The sequence below is a fragment of the Purpureocillium lilacinum genome (genome assembly GCF_023168085.1).
Source record: "Purpureocillium lilacinum CBS 284.36 DNA, scaffold_6, whole genome shotgun sequence".
Taxonomy (NCBI): Eukaryota; Fungi; Ascomycota; class Sordariomycetes; order Hypocreales; family Ophiocordycipitaceae; genus Purpureocillium; species Purpureocillium lilacinum.
The window spans coordinates 2,093,347-2,113,646 of NW_027072116.1; the positions used below are offsets into that span (position 1 = coordinate 2,093,347).

The 20,300-nt window shown below is 59.7% G+C and overlaps 3 protein-coding genes across 3 annotated transcripts; all 3 read right to left on the minus strand.

Annotated features, from left to right (window-relative positions):
• Positions 1-3,142: 3,142 nt before the first annotated feature.
• Positions 3,143-10,990, minus strand: PLICBS_008531 (uncharacterized protein; the record flags this gene model as incomplete). Its single annotated transcript, XM_018323936.2, has 3 exons — positions 3,143-3,664; positions 3,729-10,725; positions 10,842-10,990. 3 exons carry the CDS (start codon positions 10,988-10,990, stop codon positions 3,143-3,145), a joined length of 7,668 nt encoding a protein of 2,555 aa, XP_018177115.2.
• Positions 10,991-13,666: 2,676 nt separating this feature from the next.
• On the minus strand, positions 13,667-15,617 carry PLICBS_008532 (uncharacterized protein; the record flags this gene model as incomplete). The annotated part of the gene is made up of 6 exons (XM_018323935.1): positions 13,667-14,332; positions 14,391-14,816; positions 14,882-15,232; positions 15,296-15,376; positions 15,444-15,513; positions 15,604-15,617. The coding sequence occupies 6 exons, from the start codon at positions 15,615-15,617 to the stop codon at positions 13,667-13,669; spliced, it is 1,608 nt and encodes a 535-aa protein (XP_018177114.1).
• Positions 15,618-18,952: 3,335 nt separating this feature from the next.
• On the minus strand, positions 18,953-20,250 carry PLICBS_008533 (saccharopine dehydrogenase; the record flags this gene model as incomplete). Its single annotated transcript, XM_065601405.1, has 5 exons — positions 18,953-19,526; positions 19,593-19,660; positions 19,724-19,804; positions 19,866-20,101; positions 20,166-20,250. 5 exons carry the CDS (start codon positions 20,248-20,250, stop codon positions 18,953-18,955), a joined length of 1,044 nt encoding a protein of 347 aa, XP_065457477.1.
• Positions 20,251-20,300: the final 50 nt, after the last annotated feature.

Here is a 20,300-nt window from a genome sequence, read left to right on the forward strand (position 1 = left end):
TGCCACAACACAACCGAATGGGCACGCGCGAAACCCGTCGGCACCTTTTGAATAGGAATTGAGGGAATCCCAACTCGACTCGAGGACCGCTTCTAGGCTCGTAGCTCGTGCCCTGGCGCCAAGCATGCGGAGGAGCGATCTTCTTGCGGCCACTAGATCCCCTCGCACATCTGCCTTGGCTGCGGTTCAGATTAGCTTCGGAACAGCAAGTTGCGTCGGTCAGGCGAGCTAGGCATTTGATGAAGCACGCCCCATATCTCTCCCTTTGACTAGCCAGGCCACTTCCGTAGCTCAACGAGTGCATTGGGAGCGCGGCGCTACCAAGAGCGGACATTCTCTAACCCCCGACCGGCCAACTCATGTTGAAAGGAGCTTTCTTGGAGCCTCGGATGCAGCAATCTGCCCAAGGCGCTTGCATGCAAGAGGGAAGTTGTCCCAAGCCAGCGCTGGGCTGGCTTGAACCATCGGGTCCCTTGGATTCAACGCGCCATTCTTTGACTTCTGGGAGCTGACCGTGCTTCATGCAGACCCATGGGTATGGCCCCATGTCGACGTAGGGGTGTCGTCAAAAGCGGCGTTTAGCCACAGCCCGACGTTGCCTCCTCCGCCTCACGCGAAGCTTGCCAAGCCCAAGGCTGTCCACCGGCTTGAGGGGGGAAGAAACCCCGGCCTCGTGGTGGCGTTCTTGAGTCCCCAACGTGAGCCGCCGAGAGAGTAAGACGGAACGAGTGGCACCCCCATGTCAACACAGAAAGCAAGCCCATGGTCGACGTTCAGTATTTGGCAAAACTCGGCTCCTTGGCTAGCCGAAACTGCCCGGAATCTATCTTTGATTACCACGTTCTGCGGCACGAGTGCTTGCACAACATCACCTTGACTAGAGCGGAACGAGACGAATTCGTCTTGGCGAGCATGCCCGGCACGGGTCAGTCAAAAAGCGCCCTTCTCGCCCCATTTCGGGGCATAACGGCGAGCCTCGTTCCCAGGGCCAAGACGTACAAATGCCCTGCAGAAGCGAGCACCGGACGAACAGCATACAGTACCGCATGCACGCATCTTCCAGCCGAGAGGATTGCCAGGACGGCTCAATCGTCCGTACAACATGGTATGCAAAAACACAGACGACCCGCCCAACGGCCCCGAGGGAGCCCTCGAGATGGACAAAAAGAGCCCGCTCAAGGGCCAGTGGGATCTTCTACAGCTACTGCAGCTAACTGCTCGTTAGCTTTGCCTGTCAAATGCATGCATGGCCCGCATATCGAGACCCTCACCTGCAGGCCACCCAACAAACGCCCCCCCACCCTCTCGGGCGAAGGCTCCGCACAATGGATGGACTGCCACAGCCAGACCAGACCAGGCCGAGCCCACCCATGGCCTCGCGAAGCATGCGAGATAGCTGACTGGCTCTCCATCCGCACCCTGCATGGGCTTTCGTGCAGCAGCGGCTTGGACGCCACTCCTCATCGGCCGCCCGTCCTGCCTGGCGCCCGGCACGGTTAGCTTGGAGGGGAGGAGGAATTCTCGTCTCGTACGAGAAGCAGGAAAATCTTGGCCATTGACCAGGTTCCTGCCCCGATGAGCAAACCCAGGCCCCGGCCGGCAATTCTTCTTTGGCTGTCCGGTCGCGTCGGGTGGCCGTGGCGTGCCAGCATTGCGACCGGTCGGTCAACCTGCCTGCCTAGCCTAGCTGGTCTTGTCCGAACTTCACACGCCGACGTAACCCCCGCCGTGCATACTGCCTGTCCTGTGCGGATGGCGCACTCAACGCACTCGACTACGTACGCGCGACCGCAATAGTCCATACCACGGCGATCCGGTGCCCTGTCCTTGCCGCTTCCTCCTATATTCCGCGGCGAGCAAGTCACATATAGCGCTGAGCCCCCAACGCAACGACAGCCAGAGCCCTGCGCAGCAAGGAACACGATCGGTTTCACATGCCAGTGCGGCGGACTAGATGCCGCAGCCGACGGCCGTTCTTCTCGCAATTGACTGGCCTAACGCCGCGGGTTCGACGGATGCAACTCCGGTACGCGGGTACAAGCCAGGCGGCGATGCATGCATGCATGCATCGTGGAATGGCCAAGCCGGCTTTAGTTGCGTGTTCACGTAGATTTCGTCGCGAACGCGGCATGAAATGTCAATATTGCCGGCTAGATCGGGAAGCGACAATGGGCGTCAGGCGCCGCGCTGCCTCTCGTGATGCTACTTCGTACTACTGCCTATGACTATGGCCTCCGTTTGTCATGCAAAGCAGTGAGGCCATTTTGCGCTCGTCACCATCCGTTTCCAACTGACCACGGACCGCGTCACTCTTCCCCATGGGCAGCTCCCACGCGATTTACTTGGCGTGGCCCCTTTCCTTCCTTCCGCCGCCCCATGACTTGCAATGCAGGATCGAACCTCAGGCGCCGTTGACATGCGAATAATCCCTTCTCTTCCTCCTCCTCAGACAAGGATCGACTGGCGGCGCGTCTTGTCGACCAAGGGGGAAAGGCCCCCAGAGAAGCATCAAACATTCGAAAGGAAAAGATGCCGGGGTGATTCCGTGTGCGTTTTCAGAGTGTCGCTCACAGAAAATGCACCAAAAAAAAAAGAGAGCACCATCACGGCCGTTTCTTTCCTGACACCCCCCTTTCCCCGAAACAAATACCAAAATATGAACGTCATAAAAGAGGAGCCAAAGTGACAGAAGATGAGAAAAGCTAAAGCGGGGGCGTGGGCGCTGATACGCCCGTGATCGAGGTGGTGCGTGGTAGTAGTAGTGGTAGTGGTGGTAGAAGGGTGTGTTGTTTTTCCTCTGCTGACGTCTTTGAAATGTCAGATATATATCAGAAACGGCGAAGACGCGGACCGAGCACCAGTAGGGACGTGCCAGACTGGTGCCGTGGGTAGCATGTGACCGGATGGACAACAAGGGTGCCATTCCCGGACACATCTGGCGTAGAGGGCACGTCGACTAAGGCCAAGTGCTCTGTAGATGACCCCCCGTGAGTCCCTTGTATGGTGTATCGTGCTTTATGGTCGCTTTCATGAATTCGTAGAAAGAACAGTCTCATGTTGATGTTGGCGCAGGGTATTTGCGGCCGTGGACATGGTCGGCTCGCCAGGCTTTCCTCTCTATCCCGACTCCAACGGAAGGGTGTCATTGCGGCGGCGAGGGGCTGCCGTCAGTTGTCCCGTCTTCCACGGAACTCTGCAGCTGGTTCGGCGGCTTCTTGGTCAAGACCCCCTTGGGCCGTTCCGCGAGCACCTGTTGTTCCCCAGCGCCGGGGGGCCGGGTCTCGCTGTTGCCACGGCTCTTGGTCAGCTTGCGCGGCAGTCTCTTCTCGGTGCCGTCTTGGGACGACGGCGGCAGCGGCGGGGAGGTCTGGCCCGTGGCCGACGAGTTGGTCCGCTGGAGGTCCTCGACGCGCGGGAAGAAGGACTGGTCGTCCTGATCATGGTTCCTGCCGTAGACGGGGCTGTCGTTGGCGTTGAAACCCGCCGAGTCGAGCGGCATGTTGTACACGGCGCCGTCCTTCATGGGGTCGGAGATGGTGATTCCGGGTACCCTGGGTTCGCGGCCGGGCATGTTTGACCGTGTGCTGCTCCGTGCTCCGTTGGCCTGCGGCTTGGGCATCTCCAATGGGCTCGGAGGCTGGTGGCTGAACCCAAAGTTCGATTTCTGCGTCACAGGTCAGTGCGACGTTCACACGGAGATCTTATTCCGGGATATGCATGTTACTCACCGCGCTGCTGACGTATGCATCCAGTTTCTTCTTGAGCACTTCGGAGCGGACGGGCTTGGCCAGGTAGTCATTCATGCCGGCGGCAAGGCACTTCTCCCGGTCGCCCTGGATGGCCGACGCCGTCATGGCGATGACGAGCACCTTTCGAACCGCCTCGAGCGAGTCCTTGCGAAGAAGCTTGGTCGCCTCGTACCCGTCCAGGACGGGCATCTGGACGTCCATGAGGACGATGTGGTACGGCTTGCCCTCTCTGGCCTTTTGGCGGAGCCCTTCGACGGCCTTGAGACCGTTCTCGTAGGCACTCACGCTGGTGTAACCCAGCCGCTGGACATACTGGATGGCAATCTTCTGGTTGATTGGGTTGTCTTCCGCGACGCAGATGCGCACGTCTTCCTTGGAGATTTTCGTCAAATCGATGTATGGGTTCGGTGACGACGCTCGCTCGGCGGGCGTCACCGCTGCCGAGTAACGGTCAATGGGCGGCGAGCCCTTGGATTGTGCGTCGCCAGCCGAGACATCGGACTTGGCCTTGTCGAACGTGACGGTGAACCAGGCAGTGGTGCCAACAGTTTCCTCGCTCTCCAGCTGGATCTTGCCCTGCATCATGATTTCGATGAGGCTCTTGCAGATGCTCAAGCCCAGACCACTCCCGCCATACTTGCGCGCTGTGCTCGCGTCGGCTTGGCTGAAAGGCTGGAAGAGCTTGGCCAGCTGCTGCGGCGGAATGCCGATGCCGGTGTCGCGGACCCAGAACGTCAGAGTGGCCTTTTCCTTGGTGTCCGAATCGAGACGCGCGCCGATTGTGATGGCACCGTCTTCGGTGAACTTGAGGCTGTTGCCGATCAAGTTCCCGAGAACCTGGTGGAGGCGGATTGGATCTCCGTAAATGAGCATCGGCGGGAGGTTGATGTCTTGGATGATCTTGACGTTCTTCTTGGACGTCTTCTCCCGATTGCTGTACGAGACTGCTCGGACCACCTCGCGCACCATTTCCTCCGGGTTGAAAGCGATGATATATAGCTTCATCTTGTCGGCCTCCATCTTCGAGAAGTCCAGGATATCGTTGATGACGGTGAGCAGCAGATCAGCCGACACCCGGATGGAGTCGGCCATCTCGAGCTGCTCCCGGTTCAGGTTGCTGTCGCGGAGCAGTTCCGAGTTGCCAATGACGCCGTTCAGGGGGGTCCGCAACTCGTGGGAAACGTTGGCAAGGAATATTGACTTGGCTTTGGCCGCCTCCTCGGCAAGCTTGACGTTGCGCTTCGCTTCCGCTTCGGCGTTCTTCGCCTTGGTTTCCGCCTCGAGTGCCTTGGCAAGAGCTCGCTTCTGGACCGACACCATGGAGCGATTCTCAGCAGATATCTTCTCCACATTCTTCATTGACAGGGCATTGGAGTAACTGATGCCGATTTGGTTCACCAGCAGTTGCAGAACGGTGACGTTGCGGTCGGTGAACGAGCCGGGCTCGCCTTCGAGGTACAGAACGCCGAGGAGCGGCTTCGTGCCGTGGCAGATGGGCAGGGCGATGATGGCCTTGCCCAAGGGGTTTCGCTGCAGCCACGACTCGCTGACATTTCCGAATCGCTCGTCGGCAATGAGATCGGGAATGAAGACTGATTCTAAGAAGCGGGAGCAGTAGAGCACAACATTCTCTGCGATCAGGGACGTGCCACACAGCGGTAGCCCTGGGTTGTGCGCCGACGCTCCGCGCTCGGGATCACCGCTCGCAGCAACGTACCACGCGTGCGCATCAGAAGTCTCCTGGACGACGATGGCTGCCCGGGTCGCGGAGCTACCACACGTCTGCAGGACCACGTCGCACATGGTCTTGAGCAGCTCGTCTACCTGCAAGACGGACGAGATGACTTGTGACGACACGAGAATGGCGTGCAGGTCAATCATGTCCAGTGCAGGAAGGCCGACGCCGTCCTCCGTTGGGACATGCATGGATCCTCTCCACGCGCCGATACGATCGCCCCGGAGATCCGACATAACATTTGACGGGATCTGCGTCAGCTCCTCGCCGTCTTCTCCCTCAACGGTGCGGTACCGCACAGAAGGCGCATCCGCGACAAAGTCCGTCTGAACACCGACCTCGTTGGATCGATGATTCCTCGTTGGGCCGTGAAGGAGGAGGCTATGTTCATCCTCAATGGTCTTGGCCACGCCGGTGGCCGCGATCTGCCTGTACAGGCCGATGGCCTCCTGCAGCGCAGCTCGAGCGGACCTCCTCGCCTTTCGCCTGACGAAGAAGCCTGCCATAAGGTAGTTACCGAGCGCCTCCTCAAAAATAAAGTCGTGCTCGGCGGCGTGGTCCAGAGCTTCTTCGTAATGCTGGACTGCTTGTCCGTGATCGGTGGATAGCTCTGCAATTTGGGCGTCGAGGAGTCGAGACCAGCATCGATAGTTGACGTCTGAGACGACCGACCAATCCTCCATCATGCCAACGAAACGGCGTAATTCCTCGATCGTGTCCTTGGTCTCCGTAGTGAAGTCCTCCGCCAACGACCGAGGATCATTCAAGTTCCTCAGCAGATTGCCGGAGCGGGCAAGCCCGTAGAAAAGCAAAATCAGCCTGCTGTTGCGTGCTGACCAGAGCATCGCGAGCTTTTCCGTGCAGGCCTTGCCGATCGCAACGGCCCGCTCATAATGGCCGAAGAGGAAGAGAGCAACAAGCTCCAGGCTTTCGTAGAACAACGACGACCGGTTGCTCTCCTGGGTCTGGCTCATAAGCCAGTTCTTGTACAGGATGCCATCGTGCTGTTCATCGCTCATGACTCCAACCGCATCGTGTATGGAGGTCTTGCCCTGCAACGCTCGGCACAGCTGACGAATGCCAATTAGCAAAGCGCCTCCGCGCGTGTCGTACGACCAATTCGGGATATCCTCGCAGCCGTACTGGCAAAACCCTTCAAGGTCTGCACAGTTGTCGCTCGCAAATAGCTTGGCCTGAGCGCAGAGGCCGTAGCTGAGAATGGTAGACATGCGATCACCTCCCACAGATGCTAGTTCAATGGCATCTTCCATCTGAGAAATGGATAGAGACATGGAGTAGTGGATGTGGCCGAGGAAACAGGCGTGTAACATCTGACCTCGTGCCATGGAGAAGGCATCTCTCGCTTGGTATAGCAGGTCTTGGCATATGGACCCAAGATCAACGGCAAACTGTGCCTGGCCGAACCTGGTCAAGGCCACGACGCCAAGGTGTAGGAATGCCATGCCGGACTGTGGGAACGCGCCCCTCGAGAGGTGCATCTCCAACATGACGAGGGTGAGGTGGTAGAAATGCAGGCAGTCGCTCCACCAAGCGGCAGCAGTCGTCTCGGCCAGAACCGCCCCGATGGAAGCTATGATGGGATCGCCCGTCTTCTTTGGCTGCAAGAGCTCCTCGCGGGTGCTCGCCTTTATCTGCTTGGCGAGCTTCTTGAAGCGCTCATCGCACTTTTCATACGTCGGCTGGTCGTCGAGCGGGACGTCAAGGGCGGAGAGGCACTCCTTGAGCGAGATGAAGGCCGCCAATGCGTTCCCATTCTGCGCAAATATCCTCGACTGCAGGACATACGCCGGGGCCTTGTCAACTGGCGTCTTGGCGTTTGCAAAGACTACCGACAGCAGGTCATTGGCGGCGGAAAGTTGACCCATGAACAGGTGGCACTCGGCGGCGCGGAGGTGAAGCTGCATCGTCTCGTCATATGAAACATCGTCGGCTTCGTCCTCCCACGGCGCCTCTTGCAGCAGAGATATAGCCGCGCTGTAGTACTTGGAAGCAGTCGGCCGAGCGCCGTTCTCTGTCGCCGCCTGCGCGCAGTCCAGCAGGAGCTTCCGGTAGCCCTGACGTGCCAACACGCGGCGCTTGATGAGATCTAAGGCTGTGCAGATGTGCGAGGCGGTACTGTCTTTTTGCCGGGCCTCGACCGCGTAATACTTGAGCAGGGTTTGGGAGATGATGAAGTGCATTCGCCGGGTATTGCACTCTCTCAGGGCAGATGATGCGTGAATGTATCGGTCGTGTGCGAAGCGGAAGCGATCCTCTGTCTCGCTCGGAACAATGATGTATGCTTGAATGGCAGCCTGGAGTCCGGCAATCGCCTCGCCTTCGGTGTAAGTGCGTTGCGCATGTTCTGGCGCACATACCATTGGACCGCCGTCGTCGAACTCGAACTCTCCCTGCATCAATCGGCTGATCAGCTCGAAAGAGAATGAGTTGCCGAGAAGCGCAGCCCAGGCCAGGACAGCCCGAGCCGCGGCCGGCAGTTCGCCCAGCCGTTGTGTGATGAAACCCGTGTCGAGGACATCGTAGTCCTTCTCGCCTTGGAACTGCGCGAACAGTCGATCCAAATCAAAGTGCCATTGGCTGTCTCGGTAGTCGTACCAGATGCACTTCTTGCGATGGCAGGCGCTCAACATTTCGCGCATGTAGAAAGGATTGCCGGCCGTCTTGGACTGAATGACGAGTGCCAATGATAGGATCTCCTCTTTGGGCCGTGACAACGTAGTCGACACATACTCGAGAATGTCGTCCTCTGTCATTGGAGACAGGGTTATCCTCGTGACAGCTGGCCGTTTGTTGCGCGGGGTTTCTGCCCCTCGGTTAACGTGGCTGCTCGACAGCCGGTTGAGGTCGTGCGCACCGTCAAGTTCGGGAGGACAAATGATGCTCTCCATCCTCTCCGCTGACAGTTCTTCGGGGCGATATGTCATGATGATGATCATCTTCATCTTGGCGCCGATAATCTGAGTGATGAGTTCCAGAGACTCGTCGTCGGCGAAGTGAATATCGTCTAAGCAGAAGCAGATAAACTTGTGTGTTGTGAAGACGCGGAGAATATCCAGGCACACGTTCATGAGTCGCGTCGTCTTGGTCGACGTCCCTGCGCAGAGATAGTCCTGCGAGCTCTGTGTACCGATACTAGAGCTGTGAGATAGTGGCCGCGGGGAGCTTCCAGGGGACGATCCCCGCCGCCTGATCCCGACTTTGCCGTTACTTCGCGGTACAGAACCCATGGAGCCACTGATGGAGCCATGCATCGAGGAGACTGACCGACCAGGGCCAACCTCGGGCGGGCCGAGAAGGAACTCTGGGAGACCAAGCGCCCGGTGAAGCATCGGCCAGACTGGGCGTACGTATTGCTTTAGGCCTTGATGGAACGGCGTCTCCGTATTCCGCTCGCCCCAAACCTGCTTGAATAGGGATGACAGCAGCTTAAGCAAGGGCCCGAATGCTGTCCGCCTCGACGTGTCGAACTTTGCTGTGGCGCAGTATCCACGCCGCCGAGCTTCCGGAAGCACGCTTTGTACCAAGAAGCTTTTCCCGAGACCTCCAGCGCCTTGAATGGTCACGACTTCGCAGTGCCCCCGCCTCCGGAACTTGGCGTTGCCCAGCTGTCGGGACAGGCTGGATGCCGATGAGTCGGTGATTCCGGAACGGCCGGCTTCTAGGCCCAGACTCTCGATGGCGCTGCTGGCATCTATCGACATGGACTGATGACGCTCCCACGGCCGCGCTGGGCGTCCATGGTTGCCGGACTGAGAGGAAGAGATGGTCTCGTTGGAAAGGGTCTGGGTGTCAGAGAGAAAGGATGGCTGGAAGCTGCTTCTCGCCTGCTTGGGGTCGGATGAGGTTGTTTGGGTGAAGGAGCCGCTTCGGCGGTTTGTGCCATCAAGAGAGCTGGCACCCTCGCTGGACATGTCGTCGCCGATGATGACTTCGTTGGTAAGGCTAGATCCATCAGAGAAGCGGCTTCCGGTGGCCTTGCTGCTCATGGCATGCGATCGAGCGACCCGGTCTATCACCTTGAGCAGCTCATTTCGTTCGTCGACTCGCCCAATCATGGCGCCCGGGAGCATGAAAAATGAAGAGACGTCCTTTGTCCCAATCTTCATATCCTTGAGGGCGGACAGGTCTCCGTCGCCGAGCAGATCCTGGACCATGACCAGGTCGTGTCTGAGACCGCTTGCGGAGTGGTAGCGATCCGCAATGTTCTTGGCCGTGCACTTTTGAATGATGCGGCCGATGACATCGGGAATGTCCATGCGCACCGAGGCGACGTTTGGTATCCTCCGGCCCAGTACGCCTTGGACGATATCGAGCGGCGAATCTCCAGTATATACGGGCTTCTGCGTTAACAGGGTCCATAGCAAGACGCCTAATGAGTAAATGTCGGTCCGCGTGTCCGGCTCTGCCGGCATGCGGCCGGTCTGCTCGGGACTAATGTAAAGGAGCTTGTTCTTCGCGCCGAGTTCCTTCGACAAGCTCGACCAGCCGGTGCTGGTCAACCCATGCTCGAACGACCTAATTCCTGAGCCGAAGGACACGATGCGAACCTTGTTCTCCTCGATGTTGTAGTGGAAGGCATCGCCTCGAATCTCGCCATGAATCATGCCCTGGCCGTGATGAAGGATTTCCAAGCACTGCGTGGCGCCGATGGCGAAGTCGAGGAAATCGTCCAGGTTTATGGGCGGCTCGAGAGCACGCGGCGTCTTGGCCGGGCTCGAGACATATGCATCGCCGTGCTTCTCCGCGATATAGGACGCCGGGCCCATATCAAGGACGCGAAACAGATAGTTGCGGCCGGGATGCGCATATATGGCTACAACGATAACGCCGCGATCACCCGCAGAGGGGTTCAGTCGGATTAGGTCGAGGGGTTTGACGATATGGTCGCCAAGGGGATCTGCCGTTGCGGTGACGCTTCTGGCTATTTGGAAAGCTCGTTCCTCCCGCAGGGCGTGAAACGAGATTCGTGCGACGACGGGTTCCTCGATGTGGGACGCTTCGTTGGACGGGACGGAGAGGGTCGGTGTCGGTGGCGGGTGAGGTTGCGGTGTCCTGGGCGTTTCTGTGCTCTGACTCCTCTCGGAGGGAACGGGGTGACCGTGGTCGGATTGCGACCGACGGCCGGTGGGCATCTTGCTCACCGACCCGGGACTCGACTCGTTATGTTGGACACTCGGCGGCGGCGAGGTCGCGGAGACATGTCGCGTTCCGAACACGTGCCTGTAATGTTCAGCAAGTGTCAGTCTTTCCAAGGTCCTTGGTCTCCCGAGCTCGCTCTACTCTGACCGGAGTGGCCAAGCTCAGCGGAGACGTGATCCAGATGGAGCTTTACTCACCAAAAGTCGTATGTCGAATGGAAAGGCTGTTTCGACTCATCCCACGTGTATCCGGCGATCTGGCGCAAGCGCTCAAACAACCGCGGCGGCGGCGGAGGCGGAGGCGGCGGATCGAGGACATCGTCCGGCATCAGAACAGCCTCGTCCATGATGGCGACGGGAGGAGCGCGCAGCTCCGGACGGGACGCGGGCGTGTGCGTGCAGCGCTTTCAGAAGGGACGACGATCTAGGAGCAGTCGGGTCGATGACAATGACATGAGGTCGAGGACGACGACAACGACAGCGACGGCGGCGGCGGCAGTTTCGGCCCGTCTGCAGCGCCCATCCTCAGTCGGCCGGCGGGCGGGTTGCGGTCTGGCGGGAGCAACGGCGGCGAGGGCGAGGCGGCACTGGGTGGGCAGGCGAGGCGGGCGGCCGAGGCGACGACGGAAGCGCGGCGGCGGCGGCGGCGGCGGCGACGTCGGCAGGCGGAGAAGAAGGGGCGTGTGCCGGGGAGATGGGACGGGAGAGGCGACAGATGTTGGCGCGGGCGGGCGGCCACAGCAGCTCGCGCTCACTGTGCTTCTCGGTCTGCGTCGCTCACGCACGGGGTGAGTTTGCAGGCGTGGTGTTGCACGACTGGTTTCTCGGGCGCGCGCGGCTGGTTTGGGGTGGCCCGCTCTACGGACGGGTTGGGACCGCTGAGCGAGATGTGTGTGTGTGGTTGTGTGCGTGCGTAGGTGTGCGTAGTGCGGGTGGTGCGGTGGTGCGTGTGAGTGGACCGCCTCGATGCGCGATGCGTGCGTGCACACCTCCAGCAGCAGCAGGTCCAGGTGCCCGGCAAGGCAAGGCGGGCACGGGTGGGTGGTAGTAAGTGATGATATGTCGACCGGACGGACGGCGTGGTGGTGGTGTCGGTCGTCGTCGTCGTTGTCGTTGTGCTACCGCAGCTGCTGGCAGGCTGAGGTGCGTCGTTGCGAGAACGAAGCGGAGCTGGGGGTTGGACGCCTCGGGAGGGGTGAACCTGGACGGTGCGTGTGTGCTGCTGCTGCTGCTGCTGCTGCTGCCGCTGCTACAGCTCCTCCATGGCCGCTGCTGAGATGGATGCTCGGGGCCGTGCTGCTGTCCTGTCCTGCCCTGGTTGGTGGGTGTGAGATGCGCCCGACCCGGGAACGACAGCGGATATGGCCCCCCATGCAGTCCACTTTGGTCGCCTGTATTTTCGCCGACCGCCTCCATTCTCCCCGCCCGTCCTCACCACTCTCCGGGCTCACTGGCCTCTCCAACGCATCCACACAAGCGCCAGCGCACCCACTCACGCACACACAAACAAGCATAAGCGCAAGCGCACGCATGCCTCTGCTCACGGAAAAAATGTTGCATGGAGATATCAGCTAGCTAGTTCCAAGGACCATCGGAGAATTGCCCGTCCCCCTTCCAGGACCATCATCATCGTGTAACGGCCTTCGTTTTTGCGTTGCGCCGCTTCCGCGCTCGCTTCCGGTCCGTGGCTACAGCGCGGCCCCCTGGCGGCTGTCGATGCTCCCGTAATGCATGACGACACGGCGGTCTTGTGCTACGCCGTCGGCCATGTGTCGTGCTCAACCATCTCAACGTCCATTGGGCGGCGTGCCATGCCCTGTCAGCAGGAACAGTCACTGCGTTTCTCTGGCCACAAACGACTGCACTGCATATAAGGGTAGGCCATGTGCGAAGTCTGTACCGACGCAGGACATGCGCAACCGGTGCACTGGACGAGTATATCTTCCCCCTTTCAATCTGCGCATCTAGGGTAAGGTAACAGATTGAGGTGAAGAAAGACTTCGGCGACGTGGAATGGGGCCCCCCGATTCGCCCCCCCAGCATCCCCTCCCCAAACGCACCGCCGGCCATGATGGATGGGTTTGCAGAGATGTGGATTTCCGGAGCTCCACAGCAAGGCTTGATCCGTCACCGCTGTGGAACCACGGAACCCGCTTCACGACTCGTTGCGTGTAAATGCCCCCAGTGCAAGTCCCGTCAGTGTGCAGCCTTTCTCCCGCGTTTCGCGGGCGCCACGCGTGTCTCGGCGGCGGCGGGCGGCCCCTAAGGAAACACTGGACGTTTGACACACGCAATGGTGGGCGTGCCACCACCACCACCGCCGCCGCCACTACCACCACCCGCGCGATTGGATCTGGTAGTAAAAAAAATCTGTACTCTGCGGCTCAGCCCAAGCAAGGGCACCTTGATGATGTCAGTGGCAGCCTTGCCCTGGCGTCGAAGCCTGGTGATACAGGCGTCTAGAAGCGTGCTGCATGACCAGTCGGTACGACGTCAAAAGCAAAAAAAAAAAGCAGATCGCAGCTGCATTCCTCGGACAGGGTAGCGCCGGGGGCAGCCCGATTCGATGCATTCCGCTGCCCGCTTTTGGCAGTCCATGGCCCTGGCGTCGCGAGCCTGCGCGGGGTGCACGGCTGAGCGCCTGCTACATTGAGATCCGATGCGGCGTCGTCCACTCCTTCGTACCTGGCCAGATATTCCAGATATGCAGGCCTACACATGTGAAAAGAGGCCCAGCTCTATTCTCTATCGCGAACCTCCCTTCTACCCGTTGATAATGGGAGACAGAGAACAATTCTATACTGCACCAGTCGCCGCGCGTGTCGCGAGCGAGCACGCCATACCCGCCGACAATGAATTTTAACCCTTGCCTGCCCTTGCCCCGTGCCGTGTGCCTGGTAGTACGGCACGCCTTTCCCCAGGCCATCCTGTCCCGTCATGCTCGTGACTCAGATTATTGTCCAACCGTAGATTGCTGGCTCCCTTTAAATCGTTGCGCTTGTGCCTCCCAACTGGTCTGGCGCTTATTTGACCTGCTTGGAGGACTTGCGGCTGTGGCCGCCGTTGGCCGTAGCCTTGGACGACGCGCGCTCCCGCGAGGGCAGCTCGGCCTTGCCGTTGGCCTTGGACGCGCCGAAGCTCTGCGTCAGCCGCCTCTCGGTGTTCTGTCGAGAGTTGACGAAGTCGGGGTAGTTGAGCGTCAGCTCGACGGCGCCGCTGTGCACGTGGTCGACGGCCTCGACACCCAGCATGAAGGAGTGGTCCTGGTTGCCGACCTCATAGCGCCAGCTGCCGAAGCGGCCACGCGACAGGATGTCCATGTCCTGCAGCTTGGGCAGCAGCTCCTTGAGCACGCCCTCACGCTCCAGCGACGGCGTGGGGTAGCCGTGGTCGAAGCGGCGGTGGTAGGTGGACACAATCTCATCCTCGGGCTTGATCATCTCCGTGTTGATCAGACCCTGGATGCAGTCCTTGAGCAGGTTCTCCTCGTCGACGGGCTTCATCGACGACTGCGAGACCTCCAGCATGATGGACCAGTACGGGCCCTCCTTGGCCTCAGACGAGCCCTTGGAGCCGTCGGCGTGGTACAGCGTCGGCAGCTTGACGCCGGCCTCGGGCTGGTTGTAGGGGGAGTAGTTGGAGAAGATGGTGGCGCGGTAGAAGGGGCAGTTGTCCTCGGGGAAGTACAGCTGTCTCGGTGTTAGCTCTTGTACGTCTACAGTCAGTCTCATGGGCGGTGCAACTCACCCAGCACTTGTCGCCGATGCGCTCGGGGCGCTCGCCACGGATACCAACGCCAATGACGTGGGTCGTGGAGTAGAAGAGGCCCTTGGAGAGCTTGACGAGCTCCTGGTTGCCCATCTTCTCGACGAGGTGGTCGACAGACATGGTGTTGATGAGCTTGCCGTAGCCAATGGTGGAGCCATCAGCGAAGTGGACAATCTTCTTCTCAGCATCGACCTTGGTGACTTCGCCTTGCTTGCCGAAGCGCTTCTTCTCCTTGGGCAGAGTGTCGGCGACGGCGATCCAGATACCGCCAGTGCCGTCGCGGGCAGGGAATCGGAAAGTGGCGTTGGGGCCCCAGTTGCCGGCAACCTTGTTCAGGATGACGTTCTTGGTGACCGTCTTGATATCGGGAGCGGCGACACGCTCACCGAGCCACTGGCATTGCATCTATGACGGGGTGAGCATCGCTGAAGACGCAGCCACAGTAGAATGGCGGGGTTGGCCCAACGTACCTTGGTGGTGGGGACGGCCCAGACCTTGTAGTTGTAGGGGCGCATGAAGATGTCAGCGACACCCTGGCCCGTCATTCTCAAGATCCACTCGTCGAAGTTCTTGGGCTTGGTGTTGGCGACGCGGCACTCCAGCGCCGAGTCAATGAGGCCGTCAATGCACTTGACCTGGTCATCCTTGGGCAGCATGGAGATGTTGTTCTGGAAGGGGTAGGGGACCCAGAGGCCCTTGTAGCGGACGTAGGAGATGCGCTGGTGGGTGAACCAGTCGTCATCCTGGGGCAGAGCCTCGTCGAGGCAGTCGTCGAAGTACTTGTAGTGGGAGAAGATGACGTGACCGCCGACGTCGTACAGCTAGAGCGCGGCAATGTCAGCGGCGGCCAATTCGCGCCGGAGGAGAGCCAAAGGGAGACTTACGAAGCCCTCGGGAGTGACGTCGGTGCTGGCAAGACCGCCAGCCTTGTCGGCAGAGTCGACAATCAACCACGACGGGCCGTCCTGTCGAGCAATTGTTAGCGACGGGCCACGAGGCGAGGCGGGACGACCGAGTCGAGGGGCAACGCACGATGTGGTTCAGGCGCTTGGCGGCACCGAGACCCGTAGGTCCCATGCCAATGACGAGGACATCAACGTTACTGGAGGATCAAAGCGTCAGTCGGTGCACTTGGTCATGGCTTTCTGCGCCCACGCGCGGGCGGAGGCAGAGGGGGCGGCGCGCTGCTCACATGTCGGCGCCCATGGTGGCGGGGGGGAGAGAATGTCGGTGTGAGGAGTTGGGGTAGATTGAGGGGGAGGAGGAGGACGGGGAGCCTCGACGTCGTGGGCGTGCGTGGAAGCAAGTTTGCGAGATGCGCGCGCGCGTGAAGGGACGACGGCGAGCGAGCGAGCGAGCGAGCGAGTGAGCGGGAGCAGATGAGAGTGAAGCAATTGCCAAGTTTGCTGTTGATATGGCGAAGTTGTTTTGGGTCGGGTCCCTGGTTGACGGCGGGTTGGCGGGCAGAAAAAAGGAGACGCTGCATCCACGCACCCTTCCATCCGACCATCCATCCATGGAGGGGCACGGGCAGGCCCAACTAAATTTATTGTGGGCCCGGCCGGCCCCCTGGCCTGGCGGCACCCAAAGCCTGGTTCCATCCAACCCAATCCACTCGACACCACTGGACACGGGCATCTCCAGGCCCCAAGATAGCGGGCCAACCAGCCAACGTGCCACGCCAGGCCCGCGTGCAGCCTCTCCCCCTCCCTCCGTCTGAAGTACGAGGAGGAGGCGAGGGGCTCCACTGCCACCACCAACCCAACTCAATCTGCCACTCTGCCACTCTGCCACCTCCACGGCGCGCGGCCACACGGCTAAGCCTGCTAGCCTGAACCCGTCAATCTATTTGGGCAGCACCAAGTGATACAGTACTGCGCTCACTGTCCCGTAACATGCCTTGCCCTGCCCCCTGGTGTCGGTGTCGTCTAGTCCGGCTGCCGGGGGCGTGCATGGCTTCGCCTCCCTGGGCCGCTCCCAGCCAGCGCGAAACGTCCCTTGTCTGTGCATCATCCATCATCATCCACCGCGCACGGAGTGCCTGAGACACGCGGGCACTGTGCCATGGGTCTTGCATGGCGAGAAGCTTAGCATTGTTAGCGCGTTCCTGCTCTGCGAAGGAAGGGGGATTCCATCTCCGGGTCCGGGTCGGGGGCTGTTGGATGGTGAACGCCCGCAGCATGCCGTCGCCGCACGCCGCCGTCTCGCACGCTCTCGGCGGGCGTGCCGTTCTCCCAGACAATGGCCCTGCCGGTCGCGGGGTCGACGCTACGCACTCCATGCTGGCCGCCGCGCCGTACCTGACGGTTTCCTCTGCCCCAGGTCTTGGACGTCCAGTCTTCTCACAACTCCGGACGCAGGTACGCACGTACGTAGCCGTCGCCGTGACGCCAGGGCTCGGATGATGACATTCCCTCCAAGGCCCGCTGGGCTGTCATCTCCGTCAAGACGCCACAACCAAACTGCTAGGGTACCCAGCACGGCATCCACCACCCCATGCCTCGCAATTTCGCCGTAAGATGAAAGGCCATCTTCAGCTCCCGCCCTGGGCGCTCCCGTTGTCGAATAAAACCCGTGCCACGAGGTGCTGGCGGGCATCGTCCGCGGGGCGGGACGCCTTGTTGCAACATTATCTGCTGAATATTCGCAAGTCACCGTGCTTCTTTCGGCATCGCCCAACCGCCGCCGCCGCTTCGTGGGCCGGTGCAGATCCGGACGACGCATGTTGTAATTGGTGGCACGTCCGTCTTCGCCTGCCGGTTGTCGTTCCTTATCAGGCAGGTTGCCACTTTACAAGTAATACTTGAACTCGTACAGACTATGTGTCCCTTGGTCAGGGAGCATCAAGGCGACGTAAGGGGCTCCCGCCCGTCGCCCTGTACGCCGCAAACTTTGACATCTTCTCGGCTCTCTCAAACGAGCGCTGCTTCCTGCCGGTCGCCTGTTTCCTCCCAAAGGACCTGCCTGACATGCTGGCCAGAATTACGGAGAAGAGTAGTATGCCGAAACCATCCAACTTAATTGCCCCCTGTTGGCTGAGGCTTGTCGTACGCTCCTTTTGGCCAACCGCTTCACGCTGCAGATCGCGGTAACCGTGGGTCTGAACTCGCGAGTTGAATGACATCTTGTCCTCGCACAAGTCCTGCAGAATAGGGGCAGCTGCGAAAGATTTTGAAGCGTCGTCACCTCGCTGGAGCCCGACGTCACTCGGGCTGGCGATCAATTGCCGCATCACCTCGAACCAGCCTAGCCGGCGCAGCCAGCCGACAGAGAATGCTGGCGCAACGGCTCTCATCCTGAAACAAGGGCAGATCAAGATCGACTCGCCTCACCCGGTCACAGAGTGTGCGGCAGAGAGACGGATGCCCACGGCGCAGGTGCACAGTGCGGCGATTGGCCCTGGGCTTGTAGGGATCCAGAGTCAGGGGGGCCCCAGGGTGTGGGCCGCCATCAATCTGGAGCTGTCGCCTAAACAGGAGAAATCTCTCGACGTGGAGAGCCGTAGAGATAAGGCAGATGGCTGGATGGATGGAGACGGGGGGGAGATGAACGGCACGTTGTGAGCCGTTTTTTCTGTGCTGCAAGGAATTTTTCTGGGCCTCCTGCTGCGAGTAGGGAAGCACAGAATCATTGAATTACTCGAGACTCGTACGGAGTACTCCGTACAGTGCAGCTCTGTCCTTTGATCCAATGCCCTGGAAATGGGCAGTGTGTCGAACGAGGGGCGATGCTCCCGGCACGTTGGTCCCCCGACATGCCAGCAGTCAGGCGTTGTTTCGTGAATGTCCAAGACAAGGCGAAACAAAAGGACCAAATGGTGCGAGCGGACGCTGACCGACGGGCGGGACGATCGACCTACCTTGTCCTTTTCTTCTCCACGAACCCAGTTGAATGAACGCGGGCAAGCGAGATACGGACGAAGCCTCCCACGGCCCCGTTTACACTGTGCGGCTCAAGGCGGCTACTTACCACTGCATATGCCTGGGCGATCAGCTGCTGATCACCAACACCTGCTCATGCTCGCCTCTCTCAGCACAACTGCCACCCAGCCTTGGAAGCCTCGTTACTTATCAGCCTTGAGCCACCGGGACAAGCATACAGGGAGCGGAATACCGGCTGCTGCCGCGCCAGAAGGGCTGGAGAAGGGAGATCGTGGTGTGGCCGCTCGGTGCCAAGCTTCGTCTAGCCATGCGCCGCCCGCCGCGAAGCTCAATGGAATGCGCCAGCGGGGAATGCTTGGCACGTAGAACCGGACGGGTGACCCCTGGCTGGATCCATGTCTCACTGGGGCTCTACATTTGACGCAGACACTTGCCCAAGCAACCGCAAACGAACCTCTCAAAATTCCAACGCATGTAAGAGCGTGTGCCTCTCGTAGTATACTCGGAGGAAGAAACGAAGGTAGTAGGTAGACAGGAACCAGGGATGCAGTACCTTTCATATCTAGGTACGCGGAGACCAAGCCTCGCCCCTTTCCGCCAGCCCCCTTATCGACAAATGGTCCCGGCCTGGGAGCCCAAGTCTACGTCCGGCGAATGAGCTCACAAGTGGGATACTGCAAAGTTGTTGAAAGGAACTTCCACTCCAACAATCTGGGCGACGAGGCTGTCGAGGTAGCTCAACGTCTCAACCTTATACTTGCTCAAGACATACTTGCGCTCCGTAGGAAGCAAAGAAGCGACCAGGCCGCCGAGAGACGTGATGCCGTTCCGCTCGCCGATGCCGAGCACCGTCGTGTCGATGTGGGTTGCCCCAGCCTCCAGGGCGGTGTAGGCGTTGGCCACTGCGCAACCCGTGTCGTTGTGGAAGTGCGTCTCGATGTCACAGCCAACAACTCTGCGCAGGGCGCTAATCTTGTTGAAGACGTCACGGGACGAGGCAACTCCCACGGTGTCGGCGATACCCACGCGCCGGACACCGAGACGGTCGACAAGGGAGTAGAGGTTCAGGAGGTCGTCGAAGTTCGAGCGGAAGGAGTCTTCCCCGGAGAAGCGAACCTCGATGCCATGTGCGTTGACAAACTCAATGACCTCCTTTGCCTTGGTGGAGATGTGGGTCAAGTCCTTGCCGTGAGAGTGCTTCATGAGCTGGGATGATGTACCAATGCACATGTTTCTACCAACATCAACCTCCGTTAGCCGAATAATGACATGGCAGGTGGATGTTCAAGATGGCACACACATTCCATCGACTCCAGTCTCGACGGCAATCCTGGCATCGTTTATATCACATCGTATGTGGCAAAGGATCTGACGGGGTCATCCTTAGTTGATGATGCGTAGTCAGAGGTCGGCTGGGCTGAATGTACCCACCTTTGCCTTCAACCCCAGCTTGCAGATGGTTTCACAATCCGCCCTCGACTGCTCCGAGGCCGCAGGAGACGTCACTTCAATCTATACCGCGAATTGTCAGCCAGACATTATCCGTGCTCCCTGCTAAAGATGCAAGTCGTACGTATTCCACTCCAAAGTCATCCAGCGCTTGGGCGATCTTGATCTTCTGGGCCGTGCTGAAGTACGCCGTAGCGAACTGCTCGCCCTCGCGCAGCGTGCTGTCGATGATGCTGAAGTTGCCCACGTTGCTGGATGATGTAAAGTCTCCTGACTCTCCGAAGGTGTCTCTGTTTTCGAAAAAGCTTGCCGAAGTAGGGGTCGTTAGGGTGGCTTCCGAGACAAGTGCCGCATGGAGTCCTGCATGAATAAGAGTAAGCTTCCCATGCGCCCCAGGCATTGACGCAAAAGAGCGACCTCTTACCATTGTCATTGGAGATTGTGCCATCCTCTTGAGCTCCCTCATCGCCGCCGCTACCGCCGCCGCCGCTGCTGGCGCCATTCTCCATAGTATGGCTCGTATGATGGCCGATTGGGTGTGCCGCGTCGCCATGCACGT